The following is a 20465-nucleotide window of genomic DNA, read 5'->3' as shown; positions in this document are numbered from 1 at the left end:
CATAGGTGAACAAGTCTCTGTTACACAGCGTCATCACTCAAGAGACATGCATATCCAAGAAATTATTTAACTTGCCTGACCATATTTGTGCTTCATCATATGATTCCGGATGCATTTCACGATATGTGGCACGTCACAAATGAAGTGGAGGAATGTTCCCTCTGGAAGGCAGGGATGTTCAATCTTGCACTGTGGGTGCTCCACCTTTCCACTGATGCCGAGGTGTGTCCACATCGATTTGTTATTTCGGCACCATCGCTTATCACTGCCAGTACGCGAGCACCATGTTCATGCAATTGTAGCACTGAGCTCATTACCACCTTTGCCAAGACCCATCCTGGCGCTGCACCTTTAGCTGCAAAAGTTGCTATGGGTTGGACCCATGACGCAAACATTGGGTTGAACATAACAACCAGTGCATGGTCTTCCAGCTGGTCTGTGCCAACTTTAGTAATATCCCCGTAATCTACAAAGCCATCAAATTTGTAGGACGACCTGTTAATCTCGGTTCCTTCCCTGAGTTTCACTTCATCGATGATTAGACAACCATATGTGTAATGTTCTGGCTTGCCAGCCATATGCAGTTTTATGCTACCAAGGGCAAATTTGTTTAAGCCGTAGTCACATGGAAGACCTTTCAGTAGCTGTACAAGGCGGTTGGCACTTGGCAGGGGCATAATCTTCATGTCAGATAGAGTTCTGTAACACTTTGGGCTTGTCAGCCTCAGAAGCAGACAGATCATAAGCCAGTCTGTACTGTACCGGTGCCCACGTGGCGACTTGGCCGCTTGTTGCATGACGGCTGTCTGTATGACCATCTTTTGTGCTTCTGGCAGGTCCTGTGTCACTTCACCTTGTGGGCAATTCCTCTGCGCGGGGGCGCACAGGCAGTCACTCGAGGCAGGTCTTGTACAAAGGGTTTATTCTCACATCAGGGGGGCCGGTCGTCGTCGTGGCAGCTGGGTCAGGTGGTCCTTTCGGCAGGGCTGGTCCAAGAGCAAGAGACCGCGAGCCTGCCCGGTCTCGCCTTATAAAGGCTTTCTCCCAGCCTCGCTCCCCCCGCCCCCCCACTCGGGAAGAAGGGGTCCGAGGGTAACCGCGGTGAACGGCGCGAGATTTGACTCGCCCGCGAGCAGACCCTACATCTCCCCCCCCCTCAAACGTCCGTCCCGGGGTCCGCCAGCAGGCGTTCGATGACCTCCGGGTCCGGGTCCATAGAGTCGTCGCAGGGGGGAGGGGTGCTCGCCGGGGGGCCGCTCACCGCTAGCTGGACGGGCTCCTCACGAGCCGCCTGGGGGGGCGAGGCGCCTGGCTCCGCTGGGGGCCCTGCCGGCAGCGCCCTCCAAAGCTCCTCGGCCGCCGGGGACAGCAGGTCTGGGCGGCTGGACTGGAGGATTGCTAAGGGCCGCCTCCTCCGGGCTGCCCCTCTGCAGTGGCGCAGCGGGGGAAGGCGCTGCAGCCGCCAAGCGCCTTTCCGCCGCGAAGGGGCTGCGCCTGGTCCCGCCACCTGGACCGCGCGCAGTACGAGATGGCCGCTCCGTTGGCGACCGTGGTCCAGGTGGCCACGTGCCGCAGGACCCTGGGCCGCTTGGGTTGCGGCTGCTCGGCGGCCGAAGCGCCGGCTGGGTGCTGAGGGGGGCCCTGCGCCTGGTCGTCACTGGCCCTCTTGCGTTGGCCTGCACCACTGGGAGGTGCTCTCCAGTGGTTAGGCATGTGGTTTGGCGGGCGGTGGGGGCCACCGCGGCCGTGGAACCTGCGCCACTCGCGCGGCTCCTGCCGCCAGCCGGGTGGCGCGCCTTGATGGCGGCCACCGTTCGACGGTGGTCTGCCTTGCCTTCTGGAGTCCGAGCCACGGGCGTCGGTCCGCTGGAGCTTCCTAGAAGACATACTGAGAGGGCGAGAGCACTGCGAGTGATAATTGATCGAGAGACACGGGTGCTACCTGGTCCTCAGGTTGTAGCGTGGGTTGCGAACCGCACCGCTACCTGCTCGTCCTCCCGGGGGTGAGATCGCCGCATCGCGCTGATTTTCCACCGCTTCGCAGCCATCGTCCTTGCGAAGGTGGAAAGCCTTCAAATCAGCGACATGCACCGGACCGGCGGTTTCGCCGTTTGTCAACAACCGCAACTGGTAGGTGAGCGGCGTAGTCCGTGCCGTAACTTCGTACGGCCCAGCCCACTTGTGCGCTAGCGACGCGGCGAAACCGCGCGCTGCGTTACTAAGTGGGTGCGTTCTCTTGAGTACTAAGTCGCCCGTGTTGAAAACGACGTGACGGCGACCTTTGTTGTACTGATCCGCCTGCTCCATGCGCGCCACATCGAGGTTTTCGCGGGCTGCTCGCTGCGCTGCCTCCAGGCGCTCCCGGAGCCTTGCCGCGTACTGCGAAAGCGGAGGGGGCGCAGGCCCCGCCGCGTCGAGTAGGGCATTCTCTAGCGGAAAAGCGATCTCTCTCCCAAAATTCAAGTAAGCGGGTGTAATACCCACTGACCTGTTCACGGTTGTCCTTGTAGCGAACGCCAGTTCGGACAGCCGCGCGTCCCAATCTCTGTGCTGCTCGGTCGTCGCGACCAGCATGCTCTTCAGATTTCGATTCACCCGCTCGGTTATGTTGCTCTGAGCGTGGTAGGGACTCGTTCTCCTGTGGCGGATTTGAAGCGCCCGACAGGAGTCTACAAAGACTTTGCTTGTGAAATACGAAGCATTGTCTGTAATCAGGTCGGAAGGGAAACCGAAACGAGTGAAAGTCTCCAACAGTTTTTCCCAAATTCGTTCCGACACAAGCTTCCTAAGGGGGAAAACCTCAACCCACTTGGAATAGTGGTCCGTTATTACCAGGATGAATTGGTTTCCGCGCGCGGACCGAGGGAGGGGTCCCATGATATCGTACGCGACCACTTGCCACGGGTAGTTGCTAACTACCGCCTTCATCATGCCAGCGGGCTTGCCCGCCCGAGGCTTGGCTACTTGGCATACCGGGCAGGTACGGGCGTATCCCAGCACATCCTTTCTCATGCCTGGCCAGGTCGCGACACGGCATAACTTGTCGTAAGTCTTACTGCCGCTGCCATGGCCTGCCAGCGCTGAGTCATGGAAGTACTGCAGGAACCGTTTCCGCAACCTTCTCGGGACCACGACTCGGAAAGGGGATGCTATCGCCGCTTCCTCGTCAAGTTGGGGAATATAGCGGAGCAGCAAGCCATCATCGCCCAGCAGATACGCGTCGTACTTGCCCTCAGCGTTCCCGGTGCAAGCTGCGCTGCTCGCAAGCTCCTTCAGCACCCGCTGGCAAAGACCGTTTGCTTTCTGGGCCTCGATCAGCTCTTCTCTACTGACCGCTACTCCCCAAGACAGATTTCTTTCTGCCTCGCTCCTAGGCAGGCGAGCGGTCGCCGCCACGAGCTGCTGTGTTTCCCTTCCGTCACAGCACCGTGCGGGACCTTTGTCCGTCTCCTCTCTCTCCAAACAGGGCGCGACACTCCCGTCCGCCCTCTCTTCCTCTCCAACAGCGGTGACGCCGCTTTTTACAAAGCTGGGCTGCGCCTCTGAAGCGCTTCCGCCAGCATTCCATGGTGCGCGCGATAAAGCATCGGCCACCTTGTTCAAGCTGCCCCGGCGGTACTCGATGGCGTACGCGTAACGTTGCAACGTCAGCGCCCATCTCGCGAGTCTGCCTGCGGGGTTCTTGAGCCTCTTTAACCAAGACAATGCCTGATGATCTGTCTGCACGGTGAAGACCGCTCCGTCTAGGTACATGTCGAACTTGGACAATGCGAACATGATCGCCAGGCATTCCTTTTCGGTCACGGAGTAATTCCGCTCCGCCGATGTGAGCGTGCGACTAGCGAACGCGACAGGGCGCAGTTTGCCCTCGTGTTCCTGCAACAAAACAGCTCCAACACCGTAGTCACTAGCGTCTGTCTGCAAGACAAACTGCTTGTTCAGGTCGGGGAGGCGCAGACTAGCGGTATTCGCTATCGCGCGAGCCAAGGCAACAAATGCGTCACTCTGTTCCTTGCCCCAGACCCACTTCGAGCCTTTACGCAACAGCAGGTTCAGCGGCCTTGCAAGCTCCGAACAGCGCGGGATGAATTGCCTGTAGAACGCAACCATCCCCAAAAACCTCTGCAAGCTTTTCACATCCATGGGGCAGGGGTAGTTCAGAATTGCCTGCAGTTTGTCATCATTCGGTCTCAGTGTGCCATCATCCACGACAAAGCCCAAGAGGTTCACTCTCTTCGATGCCAACTGCACTTTCTTTGGATTTATGGTTAGACCGGCACGTCTCATTCTATCGAGAACGGAATTCAGGTGAATGAGGTGCTCCTCGAACGACTGTGAGAATATCACAACGTCGTCGAGGTACGCCATGGCGTAGTTGAACCTTGCATCGCCCAGCACGATGTCCATCAGTCGCATGAACGTGCTCGGGGCGTTAGACAAACCAAACGGGAGTCGAGTAAATTCGAAGAGCCCGCGGTGGCAGGTGAATGCGGTTTTCTCAATGTCACCTTCGGCCACCTCAATCTGCAGGTACCCTCTGCTTGCATCTAGGACTGTGAAGAACCTCGCGTTCCCTAACGCGTACATCACAGCCTCGATCGACTGGAAAGGGTACGCAACCGTAGGCGTCAGTGAGTTGAGCTTACGATAATCAACACACAGCCTGACCGATCCATCTTTCTTCGGCGCTAGAACCACTGGTGACGCCCAGGGACTTTGTGAGGGTCTCACCGCACCGGTATCAATCATCTCGTCAAGGGCACAGTCGAGAAGCTGCCTCTTATGCGCACTTAACGGTCTCGGGTTACACCTGAAAGGGCGCGTATCACCCGTCTGAATCTCGTGCTGAAGCAGGTCGGTTCTGCCCGGTTTCTCCGTGAAGCAATCCGAAAACGGGAGTAAAGTTTCCGCGAGCCTTCGGCGCTGACTACTGGGTCCTGAGAAAGACGCAATAATCGCTTCCAACGGGCCACCGTCTCTCAGCGTCTCGAGGGAGCTCACCTGCCTTTCTGTCGCACAGGTGTGGACAACCACCTTTTGTGCCGGACAGCCGGGCAAGGATGCGCTTTCGAAGGGAATGAGGGGGGCGAGCTGGCTGTAACGATAGCCATTCTCCCCCATGTCGAGCACAATGCCTTCGCTCGAGAGAAAATCCCTTCCCAGAATTACTGGTATTGACAAGCCAGGCAGATAGACGAAGCGATGTCTCCGCTTTCTGCCGTCAAAACGCATCGTAAGACGCACTGCTCCCTTTGCCTTTGCCGCCCCAGCTGCTAAGCTTAACGGGGTTTCGGCCGGTCTGACACGGATGTTACCTATCCGGCAGGCCTCGTACACCTCGTCACCGACCAGTGACAGCGTTGAGCCCGTGTCTACGAGTGCAGAGTAGCATCGACCCGCTAACTGCACTAGCATAAAAGGGCTTGAGCGCGGAACGACTCCCTGAGCTCTACAGGCGAACGGGACAAAGGCCTCCCCGTCGCCGGCGCGGGAGTTCTTTTCCTGACTAGCGCCTTGACAACCATGAAATTCTCCCGCTGACGGTGAAATGCCGGTGCCACCAGACATCACCGCCAGCGCCTGGCGTTTCCCTGCATACGCCTAGCTTGGCATTCGCGTGCCACGTGGCCGGGCTGGTTGCAATTCCAGCAAAGCCGGTCATTCACCCGCCGCGTGGACGGAGGACCCCTCGTTCCACGAAGCGGTTGGGGACGGCTCTCCCCTTTCTCCGCGCATTCCCGACGCTCGCTCCGCGCGTGGCCTGTGAGACCAGCACGACGCCGCTGCTCGAATGCGTACGGGTCAAGCGCGCGAGGGACAACAGGGGGTTCCGCCTGATTTTCCACGGCCATTACCTCGGCGCGCCGAGCCCTCATCGTGCATTCTCGGCCTCCATCCCATGCGCATCCCGGTTCTAGCGATTCGGCCGGCCTGGGGGGCGGCCGGTAGCGCAGTTCGGCGAGTAAATCCGCCTGTACGGTCTTGGCCTCCTGCGCTAGGGCCTCGAGGTTTGTAAAACTGCGGCCCCGCAGATACGGCTTGAAGCGTGGATGGCACTGCCTGATCACACGCGCAACCTGATCTCGGTCGGTTGCCATCGGATCTGCCCTCTTGTACAGCTCTTGCATTGCGCGTACGTACTCGAGGAGGCTTTCCTCTGGGTGTTGGGTGCGCAACGCGAGCTCATCCAGCATCCGGCGCTCATAATCAGGCGGCAAGAACTCGGCGCGGAAACGGTCTTTGAAGTCCGCCATCGACTGGAAAGTCGGCTGGCAGCGCCTCCATCGCGCCGCGCTCTCGACGAGTGCTACAGGCAGGACCTGCCCTAGCATTACGTCATCTGGGGCGCCCAGAGCCGTCTGGTAGTCCTCGAGTTGTTGTAAAAACTCGTGGACTGATTTCGCGTCCGTGTACCCGGAAAAGGAGGGGACCTCCATATTTATCCGCGGGCGCGATGCTGTCGCCGATGCTACCGATGCTGCGGCCTGGTTGGCGCCAGCCACCGAACCGAGCTGACGGGCTAATGCGGCAAACATCTCAGTCACCTTACCTATTACGGCCGCCGCGTCGGCCGTCTCACTACCGGCTGCCCCGCCATCCAAAGCCGTGGCTGAAACATCCTTTCTGGGAGGCATAGTTCGCGCCAACTGTCCGGCCGCACCGGCTAACTGCTCATGGCAACAAGAACATTTACATACACAACAATCTATCTACAAACACGCGGAAATACACAACACAAAACGCCCGAAAACTACATAAATAACACAAAACCCCTAACAAATTTACAACACTACACAAGTCGCTACCCCGCGAACATTCCGCCTGACCCGCTCCTTAACCCTATCGGTCCGGCGTGGCCCTGAACAAAGAGGGCCTGCCACGAGTCTGGCTGCACGTCCCAAAATCGGCAGAGAAATCGTCCACAAGGTGTTAATTAAAGCCCCACGTTGGGCGCCATTATTTGTGGGCAATTCCTCTGCGCGGGGGCGCACAGGCAGTCACTCGAGGCAGGTCTTGTACAAAGGGTTTATTCTCACATCAGGGGGGCCGGTCGTCGTCGTGGCAGCTGGGTCAGGTGGTCCTTTCGGCAGGGCTGGTCCAAGAGCAAGAGACCGCGAGCCTGCCCGGTCTCGCCTTATAAAGGCTTTCTCCCAGCCTCGCTCCCCCCGCCCCCCCCACTCGGGAAGAAGGGGTCCGAGGGTAACCGCGGTGAACGGCGCGAGATTTGACTCGCCCGCGAGCAGACCCTACAACCTAGACTTCTTGAAAACGCTTTCTTCAGTTTTTCACTGAGTTCGCTAATTTCTTTCTTCATTTTCTCCCGAGCTGCAGTGGCACGAATGAGCCTCTTCCTCAAAACAGGTGCTGCAAGGCACACCTTTTTCTTGGGTTTCAGCCCACTTCTTCTTTTGAGGTCCTTCGTCATTTTCGCACACTTTATACAGACTCCTTTTTCTGCCTCAGTAAGAACACTGCACTGCTTGTGGTATACAGTTCCTCCCCTGCTAGAGGTGCAACCATGACAGGCTTGCATAGTTTGTACAACCTGCACAATTGCCTCTTCGTCTGCTAACGAAGTGATTGCCAAATCCATGGGCAGCGTCGGCACCAGTTTTCCGCGGGCAGATACAACATAACTCATGTCTTCGGGAACTACGACACTCTTGAGTACTGTATATACATCTGCCTCCGATCCTGCCGTGTAAAAAACAATCTGTGATCGGCGCCCATTTTCATCTTCAAGAGCTGCCGATCTCCACTGACGAGGTAACCTCAAAGAAGCACTCTTCTCCACCAGCTCATTAACATGCAAGCAGCTGTCTTGCACGGGCTCTGGTTGCTCTCGCTCGATATCGATATCTTCTGCAGCGTCGCTCTGCGTTGCCACTGCGTCTCTTGAGACGGTTGCTCTCTTTTTCGGAGATTTTCGCCGTTTACGATTCGAGAAGTACAGCAGGAGATTAGGAAATATGGTAGGAATTGCATCACTCCTTAGAGACCATACACCGCGCTCGATTTCAATCACTTCTGCGTTGATTACATGCTTATATGACTTCAGAATATCCCCTTCTTGGAAATGGGCGTCGCACACTTTGCATGTTTTCCCCAACACCTTGTCTGCACGGGGTATCGCTCTCGACCATTTTGCAAGGAGATTTGGATTGGTTGGCGGAGAAAAGAAGTGCCTTTTCTCCGTGTTGCGCCGGTACCCGCTGGTACATCCCGGCACGAAACACGTTGGCATTTGGTTGACAGTCCTAGCACACTCTAAAGACCATAAATGACGCGCACCACCTACCCTCTGACAGCGAAAAAATCCAAAACTTGGCGCTCGAGAACATTCGGCAGCCCACGCTACTTGCAGGTTGGGTCCACACCATGAGCGTCCTCACCCGACCACACACCGAAAGCTGCTGAAGCGTAGTGCACAAACACTCAACTCATAACGAAAGGATCACTTGATAACAAAAGAACGCGACGCAAATGAGCACGACAAACGGAGCCTCAGAAACGTTGCTGCACCGCGGCGTGGCTAGCTAGCGTCGAGCGTGGCGCAAACTTCGACTGCAGCGCCATCTCAGTGGCCGGGCGCAAAACGCGGCCGCTTCGGGAGGAGAAGTTTCGAAACTAAAAAAGCTTTATAAACGGTGAGCAGCGGTGCGTGTAGATGAGGCGATACGCGGGGGTGCCGTCGCTCAGCTCAACCTCCCGGTTGGGAAGGTCGCGCCAGTCCGACCCAGCGACCTTGGGGATGGCGGCGATACTAGCCTGGGACAACGGCGTCATCTTTTTGTAGCAGTCGTAGTCGATCGGGCATATCCGCTGGTGACAACGAATGAAGTCTGACGGACCTCTGTCAAACTTTGCCTCAGGATCACTGAGGTCGGCAATCGCATCCCTTAAGGTGGTTCTCTGGTACGGCGCCGCAGAGGTCAACTTCAGAGGACTGCTGTATGCGCGACCGTCCACGGCAAATGATAGGTGGCACTCGGGCACTTCGAAAGTGTGAGTCGGCAAAGGAAAAGCTGGCAGTTTTGCTCGGCCGCGCTTGGCCCCAAAGATGACGAGGCGCCGGTGTCTCTGCGGCATACCGTAGCAGCCATCCTGCAGCATGCTGCAAGAACTTTGATAACCAAGGTCCAGAAGGCACTTGAGAGCCAAGGTAAGGCCGTCGCCGTTATGGTGCCGGACGGAGCACCTCTCGGCAACGAGGACGACGTACGAAGGGTCAAAGAAGGCACAGAATCCGAGAAAAGTCACTAGTTGAGAATTCCTGAGCCCCTCTTTGTCACAACCCTGCAAAAATCGGCAGCTCTTGTGAGATTCGAAGGACGGGCTCCCATCTTCTTTCTCGATGTCTCCGAGAATGTCGGTCATCCCGCCAGCGTGGAGCTGCTTGAGCACTTTTGACGGACAGGCGTGAGACGTCGGCACATCGGGGAAGTTCTTGCCTAAAGTGGTCAAATGGTGCTCGTTGTCGCTGACTGCGAGCACGGGGCTTGCTAAGCAAGCTTGGCTAGACCGAAGGACGGACCCCCGCAGCCACCGTATACGTCGACACTGTTGAGGGTTCTGTGCGGCTTCTCCACTTCGGAAACGAGGCGGGCGCCAATCTTCTGCTCCTCGGTAGATGGCTCTGAAAAGACACCACCTGCACTGGCGCACATGGCGCGCACTCCAGGTCGTGCCGTATTTGGAAGACAGTAAAATAAATTATTAGCTTGAAGACAAAAGAGAACATATCTTACCCATAATCTAGGAAGCGATTCATCTTCGAAGAGACGGGCACTTTTTCTGAAGCGGTGAAGCCGGAACCGCAACCGTATTCAGTTTCAGTTGGCCCACAGGTGGAGCTGCTGGACCTGGTGCGACCTCAATGCCCCAACCCCGTCGACAGTCCTTTCTAGGAAAGATCATGTGATCTTCGCCGGAGGCCTTTCTTTGCCACCATCGGCAATCGCCTCATCGCTGATGGGCGGCCAGAACACCAACACCCAGCTAGACCTGCCCTCCCAACCTTACAAAGGAGCCAAAGACTGCTCCAATAGATTCTGCTTCTAGAGCGGAGCCTGATATAGCTGCTGCACCAGAAAAGTATCGCGCGAAGGCCACGAGCCATCGCAACGCCGAATTAACGGCCAGCTCCTCTGTGGAGGATATAGAGGTCTCGGTAACCGTACCAGCATCTTTGCCGCCGAAGGACCGCCGCCTTTCTGGCGGCCGTTGTGGTGGCGGCAAAGGAAAACCCCGTATCACAACTCCTGGTAAGAACGTTGCATAGTCCGTAAGGCATAGTTTGTTTATAAGTACGAATTGTGTTCCTCTTCATATTTATCCTGCACCCACACTGTCATGCATAAATGTGGCCGTTTCATTGATGCAGTGGACCTGTCGTGGCATGAGACATCACTATGATGATATGTCTATATTATAAGAGGAGCAGCGATGACACTTAGTTTGTGTTCAAGGAACACTGTTAAACAACACAGTGAAAAATCTTTAGATAATGTTGGCACCGGCGGGGGGTGGTGTTGGCATTGTTGCGAACTCCTGTGTAATTGTCAAGGAGGCCTGAACACTCTTTAGCAGCTGTCCCAGTAAGGGTTCAGTTCAAATGTCTGAATACTGTGGTATTCGGTAAAGGACCTCCTAGACCTAGTCAGTTAGTGATCAACACCTTTTCTGATCCATGGAGACATGGAGGAAGGAAAACTCAGGAGAGGCCCTTCGCATTCCCAATGCATTGGCGAGAATGTGGCGGAAGTGACGTCAAAATTTAGGCTTAAAAAGTCAGGCCCCTAGCAACGTTGTCGTTGTTGCTAAAAAAACTCGGGCCACTAGCAACGGCGTATGGCGTCGTTGTTGCTAGGGCCCCGAGTGTTTCTCGGTGGCGGTGGACGGGCTTTCGGCACGGTGTGTTCGGCCTTGCGTGTTAAAGTCTACATGCCTCGCGTCGTGACGTTACGCACGCATCTAGGATTGTTTTTAAATGCGGCGAATAACCGCTCATTTGATATTTTGTACGTCAAACTCGGTGTCGTTACGCGGAGCGATCGATGCATTGAAATGAATCTCGCGAAAAGGTGGCACTCCGGAACCGCGCTTCGACACGCGAAGAAGCGTTGAATGTTTTTATCAGCGAACTTTTGCACCTCACCAAACCGCACCGAAACGTGAAGCCGCTCTCGACGTTGCTGAGCTGCGTTTCGAAGGCCACACGGCCTGTGTACGGTAGCCGGAGGCGGACGGTGCGCTGCGTTATAAACGGCGCGCAATGTCGTCTTTCTCGGCCTGGCGTCGGAAAAGGTTCACCGCACCTGTGCGCCGCTCTGTGTCTAGGTGCGTGTTTGCGGGGAGGGAGGTGTAGGAGTGTAGCGGTGAGCTGCGCGGTTTTTTTTGGATACCTTTCTTTTACTAAGCGCTTGAACAACGTAGCGTCGGCGGGGTCTCTGTTCGTCATACGCTCCTGGTGCTGGCATCGGATCACAACGGCGCATTTCATCCTAGCTGATCTTTTGCGACTGATCTGTGCGTCGACATTTTACACTACTGACGTGTGTCACATCTGAGTGAGTAAAAAGTAATTAATTGCTTCTCTTGCTATGCCGGTATGGTATTGGTGCGGAAGTTTTGGTTGACAAGGATAAATTTGCTCCCGAGTGCAGGTACGAAAACAATTAGTAAGCAACTCATGCACGTGCTAAATATATACACCTTTAAAGTGTGCACGAGTAGTACAGCTACAGTGAACAGAATTTCTCTTTATATGTGTGTCTTCTGCAGCACATCTAGAACACCGTAATAAAAATCTCACTCAAGGACTTTTCAGCTCATGAAGTGAATTTCTTCGCATAAAATCTCTGAGCATTATGTGCACCTGCAACCACTGCTGAACATGCAGAGCTTTCATGAGATCAGCAAACCTGCTTGGGAGCACATCACTGAAGTCATCGCTGGGTGGCCAGTCCTTCAACTTGAGTATCATGTACTCTCCATCTCTGTCCTTCATGCGTTTGTGCAAGCTTTCAAAGCGTTCCCAAAATACCCGCATCGGCTGGTCTCGAAGAATCCGGCCTGTGCAGCAGTCAATCAGGTCAGTCTGCATGTGGCCAAAGTCACGGCAGAAGCCGTCGGGGTGCCATAAAGATGCATCGAGGCGGTTCAACACACCGGAGACCAGCACGGGGTGTTCAGACCAGCACGGGGGAGATCCCTTTCGTATTCCAGCTGCAGGAACCTTGGAGTTCAGAATGTCAAAGAGGTCATTTAGTATCATCGTTAACTGTTCCGTTCCAAAACTGTCGGCGAAGCCAGGTACCGTCATTTGTCTGTAGACCTTCAGGCCAATCGACACACTTCGGCTGAAGAGCTGCAAGCGAAAAAGAGTAAAAGAAATTTGTAAAGCTTGGAAAAACATGATGGCAAATTAGTTTTGAAAATGCCTGGACGCTGACAAGCACAGATGTAATGTATAAGCATGCAGTTTTATGGCACCAACTGCTTACAATCTTTACAATGACTGAATGGCCAACTTTACCTGAGTCGCCAGATGAACGTTCATGGTCTTGAGCTTCTGTGGCTTGACATGGTGCTCAGTCAACTTAAGAACCACTTTTATAGCGGCCTTTTTTTCCGCCTCAAAAAGACGTTCATAGTGCTGGAAATTTGCTTGGTATTCTCCTACCTGCAACAAATTATTGTACACTATTTCGTTATGTGCAGTAATTAAACATAGGTGAACAAGTCTCTGTTACACAGCGTCATCACTCAAGAGACATGCATATCCAAGGAATTATTTAACTTGCCTGACCATATTTGTGCTTCATCATATGATTCCGGATGCATTTCACGATATGTGGCACGTCACAAATGAAGTGGAGGAATGTTCCCTCTGGAAGGCAGGGATGTTCAATCTTGCACTGTGGGTGCTCCACCTTTCCACTGATGCCGAGGTGTGTCCACGTCGATTTGTTATTTCCGGCGCCATCGCTTATCACTGCCAGTACGCGAGCACCATGTTCATGCAATTGTAGCACTGAGCTCATTACCACCTTTGCCAAGACCCATCCTGGCGCTGCACCCTTAGCTGCAAAAGTTGCTATGGGTTGGACCCATGACGTAAACATTGGGTTGAACATAACCAGTGCATGGTCTGCCAATTGGTCTGTGCCAACTTTAGTAATATCCCTGTAATCTACAAAGCCATCAAATTTGTAGGACGACCTGTTAAACTCGGTTCCTTCCCTGTGTTTCACTTCATCGATGATTAGACAACCATATGTGTAATGTTCTGGCTTGCCAGCCATATGCAGTTTTATGCTACCAAGGGCAAATTTGTTTAAGCCGTAGCCACATGGAAGACCTTTCAGTAGCTGTGTAAGGCGGTTGGCACTTGGCAGGGGCAAAATCTTCATGTCAGCTAGAGTTCTGTAACATTTTGGGCTTGTCAGCCTCAGAAGCAGACAGATCATAAGCCAGTCTGTACTGTACCGGTGCCCACGTGGCGACTTGGCCGCTTGTTGCATGACGGCTGTCTGTATGACCATCTTTTGTGCTTCTGGCAGGTCCTGTGTCACTTCACCTAGACTTGTTGAAAACGCTTTCTTCAGTTTTTCACTGAGTTCGCTAATATCTTTCTTCATTTTCTCGCGAGCTGCAGCGGCACGAATGAGCCTCTTCCTCAAAACAGGTGCTGCAAGGCACACCTTTTTCTTGGGTTTCAGCAGAAACCAGAATTTGTGTCAAATGTCCTTGATGTTTTTGCACGTAATGGGTCGGGACTGACGTTCACACATGAAGTCCCTCTAGAAACAGACTTGCAATTTCTTGATTTAAAGTTGTCTTTCGAACCCAATCATGTCTGTTGGCAGTATTCGCCTAGGAGTGAAAAGCCCCTTTTAAATTACAAGTGCTTTCATTCTAAGATCGTAAAAAGTGGTATTGTTACGGGATGCTTAGGCATGGCAGTGAAGAAATCTTGTGGTCATAAAATGATGTGTAGTCTTTTAGCCCAGGCAAACAGATGTAGGGAAGCTGGTTTCCCGGATTCAGTGCTCGTCTCGGGTGCAGGCAAAGTCCTCCGTGCACTGAAATCGCCTGCAAACACGTCTGGGCAGCAGAAGGGATCGGAAGAAGGAAGAAGAAAGATAGTGGTTATGCCGTATGACCACGCGCTGTCGCACCGGATTAAGAAGGTGGGGAACAAGCATGGGGTAGAAGTTCTGTTTTCTGCTCCTAACAAGCTAAAAAGAGTGGGAGCGGCGGTTCAAAGAAGGCGTTAGGGGCGCAGAAGAGATGCTTGCAACATCAGTCATGTGACAAGATATGTTCCCTGTAAGACTGGCATAGTTTATCAGATCCCCTTGTCCTGCGGTTTAACCTACATCGGCCAGACTGGCCGCTGTATTAACGTGCGGCTCATGGAGCACGCTAATTCTTTAAAGAACAAGGAAACAAACTTAGCAAAGCATTGTTTCACATGCAAATGCACGCCGTTTTTTGGTGATACTGATGTGTTGTTTCGTCATTCTGACCAGCGCACTAGAGAAATTGCTGAAGCCTTTCACATTAACAGGAAAGATAAAGGGTGCGTGAGTGCGCCATCTGTAACATTATCTGTAAGGGAAATGAAAATGCTATACAGTGGATAGTGGATCTGTGGATACACACGTGCTTGTAAAGCGGTTTTTACCTTTTTTAGTACTATGAGATTGTTGACATTGCGCATGTGCGCTGTTTTTTCATGTGTGTTGTTTTCGTGTGTGTATATTATGACATGCTTCTTCTTAATAAAAAATCAGTTGTAAGTTCAGCGCTGTGTGTGTCTTGTCTCCTGCTTGGTCTGTGTGTGTTTGCGCTGTTGAACCATCACTGTAATTTTACTGCATAGCTGTCGAACCACTGAATATCATCATCTTCAACCTGACTACGCCCACTCCATGGCAACTGCCTGTCCCATGTCTCTCCAATCAAACCTGTAATTTGTCAGCTGCAGCCACCGTACCTCCGCGAACTTCTTATATCTCATCCGCCCACCTCACTTTCTGGCGCCCCCTGCTACGCTTGCCTTATCTTGGAATCCACTCCGTTAGCCTAAAGGGGCTTTCAGAGGGGCTCTAATATAGTTGCTGTATGCCTCAGATGTAAAAGCACCCCGCTTCACGAATATTGTCCAGCAAAAAAAAAATTCTTAATGCCCTTTGTAGAAGTTGACTTATCTGTAGTAAAAATTTCAACTCCAGTGGTTTCGTGCCTTTCCCTCTTATAAGGTCACTTTTTTCCCGCTGGAAGGTACGCATTCCTCCGCCGGCCACACCTCCAGGTGCAGAGCTTCCTGACCCGCCGGAGCTACGCGGCTTACTGGCTGCGGGCATGGTAGCTGCCTGACATCTGAAAAAATCTAACCAATAGCAATCTCTTAACTTGTACACGCAGGTGCGAGTGATAGAAGAGGGTGCGAGTATGAAAATATCGCCGGGAACTGCTCGAAAACTTTCTCGTGTGACTGTGGGTTTTCCACCGCGTTTAGAAGTGTATTATTTGGCTAAGGCGTTCATGACAACACAATGCAGTGATTGAGAGCATTCATATGCTCTCATCTGAAGGTGTCTCAGAGCCCCTTTAAGGATCAGCAGTTATGTTGCTTCGGCATTACATGCCCTGCCCAAGCCTATTTCTTCCTCTTGATTTCGACTAGGATGTCATTACGTAGCGTTTGCTCTTTCTCCAACTCTGCCCAATTGCGGACTCTTAACGTTACACCTATCATTTTTCTTTCCATAGCTCGCTGCGCTCTCCTTAACTTAACCTGAACCCTTTTCGTTAGCCTCGACGTTTCTGCTTCGTAGGTGAGTGCCAGTACAGCTGTTGTATACTTTTCCCTCGAGGGATATTCGTAAACTGCCATTCTCGGTCTGAGAGAGCCTGCCATATGCGCTCCACCCCATTCTTATTCTTCTAGTTTCTAGTTATTTCCCTCTAATGATCCGGATCAGCAGCCACTACCTGCCCTAAGTCCATGTATTCCCTTACCACTTCCAGCACCTTGCTACCAAATGTGTACTGCTGTTCCTCTGCGAGGCTGCCGTACATTACTTTGGTCTTCTGCATGCTAGTTTTGAAACCTACCATTCTTCTCTTCCTGTCTAACTCATAATCATGATTTGCAGTTCATGTCCTGAGTGACTTAGCAAGATAATATCATAAGCGAATCGCAGATTACTTAGGTATTCTCCACTAACTCTTATCCCCAACTGTTCCCAATTCCAGGCCTCGGAACACCTCCTGTAAACAGGCGGTGAAAATAGCATTGGCGAGATCGTGTCTCCCAGACTGACACCCTTCGTTATTGGAATTTTATTGCCGACTTCACTTTTCACGCTAATCGTATCTGCTGGTCCTACCAGCCACGCATTAAGAAACCTGTGCAGCCATCTCATTCCACGTACTCCAAACTAGAAAAAAGAGCTATTTTCAACATGCGTTCTGAAATACTCTTTGACAAAGGGAGAGAGGAAATTTATAGAGAGGAAAGGCAGGACAGGTCGGCCGGTGGCAACATGGCCCTGGCCTGCTACTCCGCACAGGAGAAAGGGGAAGAGGAGGAAAGTGAAAGTGCGAATGACGGTTGATGATGGCATAATATAATGAGCTTCATGGATGATGTCCACACACACACACACACACACACACACACGCACACGCACACGCACACGCGCACACACACACACACACACACACACACACACACACACACACACGCGCGCGCGCGCGCGCGCGCGCGCTCCGAAACGCCAATTTGCTACGCCGCCGTAGTGCACCGTGGACGCAGCACAAATGCGAGCGCGCATACCAGCATGGGGCTAGGTACAAGAACAGAACCACGACCGGTCTCGACGCGCGCGCTTTCTGGCTCTCTCCTTACGACCTGAGCAGGCGCCGAGAGAACAAAGCATTTTTTTCTGCGCTGCACCACCACTGATGTCCGCGAGAGGGCGCTGCGAGCCGACCCGTCCTAGAGTTACTGTATATGCTACCAAAGGTACCTTTGGTGGCATATACAGTAACTCTAACCCGTCCAACCCGTCCCGGCGCTGGCATCGAGACACCCTAACCCGTCCTGCGGCTGCGCCAGAGCCAGTTTTGAGCAGTCGGCGCGCACGAGCCTATTTTTTCACGTGTTGGTTTTGTCGCTGTGTTTAGCTCGTGAACGAAAGGATTGCCATGCGCCTCATGCTTCGCGCGTATTGCTGGCAGGGTCACGTTTCTCAGCAAGTTTTCTGCATCGGACTTTTCATGGATATTCGTTTCAGAAACTTGTGAAGCTGCGCGTATGGTGTACTGCTGTGTCAGGTTTGCCACGGGATGTCATTTATGCGCGTGCCTCATGCTTCGCACGTCTTGCTAGCGTGCTTGTGACGACGAACAACACTAGCAGTCCTCTGTACAGACTTCGGGTACTCAAGACAATCGTGAAGTTCACTATCCAAAGCCGGAGTTTCTAGCTCTCCTGGAAATGATTTCGGCGTTTTTTGTTTTTAAAAAGGCGGCCAAGTATCTCCCGCGGTCAAAAATTTCTCGAAGCCTTGTAACTAATCGTTGAACCACATAAAGAAGATTCACCCTTCCTATGCTGCCTGGAAGGGGTTGACAGAAGCCACACCAAATGCTTAGTGCACCTCATTTCTGAGAAGTTTCTCCGAATTCTTCTCGTCAGCTACACAAAGAAATTGATAAATCAAAATGACAAGCCATCTCGTTTCATCCACAAGCCAACTCGAAAGCATTTAAGGCTGCATCTTACTTCCCTTGAACTGTGAGCCCCACGACAATGTTGTATAGGTCACTACAAGGAGTGCCTGTTATTCTTTTCAGTTCTTTTAGGCATGTGAAACGATATCGGAGTTCCAAAGAGCAAAGGATCTTTCTGATGTGGTGTGTTTCGCTCAGTGAGAACAGACGGCACAGATACTTCGAATGTTTTCAAACGGAAAGTGCTATTATTTTCTTCATACATTTCCAAGTATCGACGGAGACTTTGCCAGCTCTGAATATGAAAATAAATGTTTTCCGAACCGTGTTTTCGCCCTGTAATATCAAGCCTCACATTTATTCCTGTTAGTCGCAAATGATACAGCCCTATCCGCTAATACTATGCGCCATCATTCAATACCGACTTCAATGTTTTGAGATCCATCTGCTAGTTCCCTGCTTTGCGTGCCGATAGTAGCTAGCTGCATAAGATATGGTTGTCAAGTTCTTGTTCAATGCTCGGTGCAGCCGTTCAGCAATATGTGCAAAGGAACCGAACCAGCGCCCGCCGAGGCTACGTCCAGCGTACATTTCAGCGGCTCCCCTCGAGCTGAGAGGGTTGGCTCGCAGCGCCCCCGGAGAGTTGCGGCAATAGGTAGCAACTGCCCCTCATACACTACGGCCACCTGGATCGAGCGCGCGCGCGTGATCGAGGCGGCCGTGCATGCACAGGCCGTAAGAAAGAGCGCGCGTGTCGAGACCGGCCGTGATAGAACATAGATGGCGCCACCTCCCCAAAATGGCGGCGCCCTAAAAGAAATGGTCTATAGGTCCGCGACGGCAGTGCGACATGGCGGACAAGGCGGTGATGGCGCTGATTCTATAGAGCGAAGCAAAGCGGCTTCTTGACGCTGTGACATCCTTTGTGTGCTATTTAGCGCCTATATAAGCTGGAGTAAGTCATTTTCAGTTATTAACGACAGCCTATGCTTGAGTTTGTCAACATTAGAGGCTGAAATAAACTTGTATTGATATGGGCATGAAATGGCTAGTTCGCAAGTGCTGCAAGAACTCCGTCGGCGCTGAAACATGCATCAGACTCAGCACAATAAAGAACGACGAACACATTGAACAGTAATTTTCTGCGCTTTCACTTTCTTTTTCTTTCGGTGCCTTTCTGTGCGGTGAGAGAGAAGGAAAACTTTTATTTTGAAGAGATTGGTTACCGTCTATGTGCGGCTAAGGGCGTCACGCTTTTTCGTGATTTCGGTCGCTTTCGGCGCTTACGCGAAAGGGAAATTTTACGGTCCAGTTTTTCAGGCAGGACTTGAAGAAACTATACTTTAATCATGCAGACAGTCTAACGCTATGTTTTCTGCCTACACGAGTGCGGCCCTTATTCGGATAAATGCGGTATGTGCATATTTTGCGCGCTGATCTTATACGGACAGAATTGAAAAACAAAAAAACAACAGCCGTCGGTAACACTGGCCACGGTGCGCGGCGGCATGTACTGCTTCAGTTACCAATTACAACAGTGAACAAAATTAGCTTTTTAATGTTTGCATATATCAAACAGGTCAGAAACATCAAGATCCTTGAGCCTACAATTTCGTCTCGTGATTAGCTTCTCCTTTGGTTAAAAAGAAAAGCTTGACCAGTGGTCTGTATTTTCCCACGAGGATTCGGGCGAAGCTTCGCTGCATATTGGGGTGTATCCTACTATACGTATATACCTTATCTGCAGCCTATGTTGATCACATATGCGGAAATACAAGGGGAAATTAATGTATACTGTACTGTTGTTTGAAGCGGCAGCCAGAGGTCCATTCGAGCTTATTATACAGTAGCAATTAGCGCTCAAAATCTGTTCCGACTAGCGGCGAAAAAGCGCTCTGATCGAGTGAGCAGACGACATTTGATAACAAATGTTTGTGGTAATTAAGCCACTTTGTGCGTTATGTCCGAGAAACAAAGATGGAATTGTCATTAATTAATTGTCATTAATATCACCATTTCGCAATCAATCCCTGGCCAGAAAGCCGTGTTTGATCCAAAAATCTTCGTTTGCTACAAACATCCGTCACAAAATATAACCAATATACTTCACATCAGCTTACTTATTAACCTATGCACTGCTTTCATGTTGCTGCAATACGCATACGAAGGTCGCATAAACCAAACTCTGAAGCGGAAAGCATTGACGACGCGCTGTCGTGGCGTCACCACAGTACGTCGCTGAGGAACACGGGACACGGGGCTGAAGCGCCTTAGCAACCTGCCGAACGCGCTTAATCACTGCGTTTTGCCCTCTGTTGTGTTGGCAGAAACATGTTTCCTTTTCGAGTGTTCGAACATCGTACAATACAATACTTTCATTTCTGGCACGTATCTTCGCGTTCCAAACCACTGCTACAGTGGCAGTACTACCGCGGTCGCAGGCGCCGCGCGGAACGAACACCGGCTCGCTGCTTCCGGAAGAGGCCGCGTGGCGCCGCCACCGTCGCTGGAACGACCGAATAAGGTTCGAACGCAAATCACGTGATCCTAAATATTTTTGATCAATGATCCGGTACATTTAACGATGGTTCGTTCCCTTTCTCCAAAAGTGGTGGCTCGGCGGCGATGAAGGAGGAAACGATCGACGATGCAGATGATCATACCAGGAAATATATTTACAGAATTTACAAAAGTGAAAACTCCAAGTTACAGAA

The 20465-nt window shown here is 52.2% G+C and overlaps 2 protein-coding genes and 1 pseudogene across 2 annotated transcripts; all 3 read right to left on the bottom strand.

Annotated features, from left to right (window-relative positions):
- Positions 1-66: 66 nt before the first annotated feature.
- On the bottom strand, positions 67-8777 carry LOC149356484 (uncharacterized; annotated as a pseudogene).
- LOC149356485 (uncharacterized) lies at positions 1302-7097 on the bottom strand. The gene is made up of 2 exons (XM_089577783.1): positions 7038-7097; positions 1302-1888 (listed from the first exon to the last, which is right to left on the bottom strand). Exon 2 carries the CDS (start codon positions 1885-1887, stop codon positions 1399-1401), a length of 489 nt encoding a protein of 162 aa, XP_089433909.1. The 5' UTR covers position 1888; positions 7038-7097; the 3' UTR covers positions 1302-1398.
- On the bottom strand, positions 8629-9378 carry LOC149356483 (DNA (cytosine-5)-methyltransferase 1-like). Its single transcript, XM_089576356.1, has one exon. It carries the CDS (start codon positions 9376-9378, stop codon positions 8629-8631), a length of 750 nt encoding a protein of 249 aa, XP_089432482.1.
- Between the last annotated feature and the right edge of the window lie 11087 nt (positions 9379-20465).

Source organism: Amblyomma mixtum, chromosome 3 (assembly GCF_055824585.1).
Source record: "Amblyomma mixtum isolate Tamu chromosome 3, ASM5582458v1, whole genome shotgun sequence".
Lineage (NCBI taxonomy): Eukaryota > Metazoa > Arthropoda > Arachnida > Ixodida > Ixodidae > Amblyomma > Amblyomma mixtum.
Note: the sequence above shows the minus strand (reverse complement) of the source record. Positions and strands in the feature narration are given on the sequence as shown.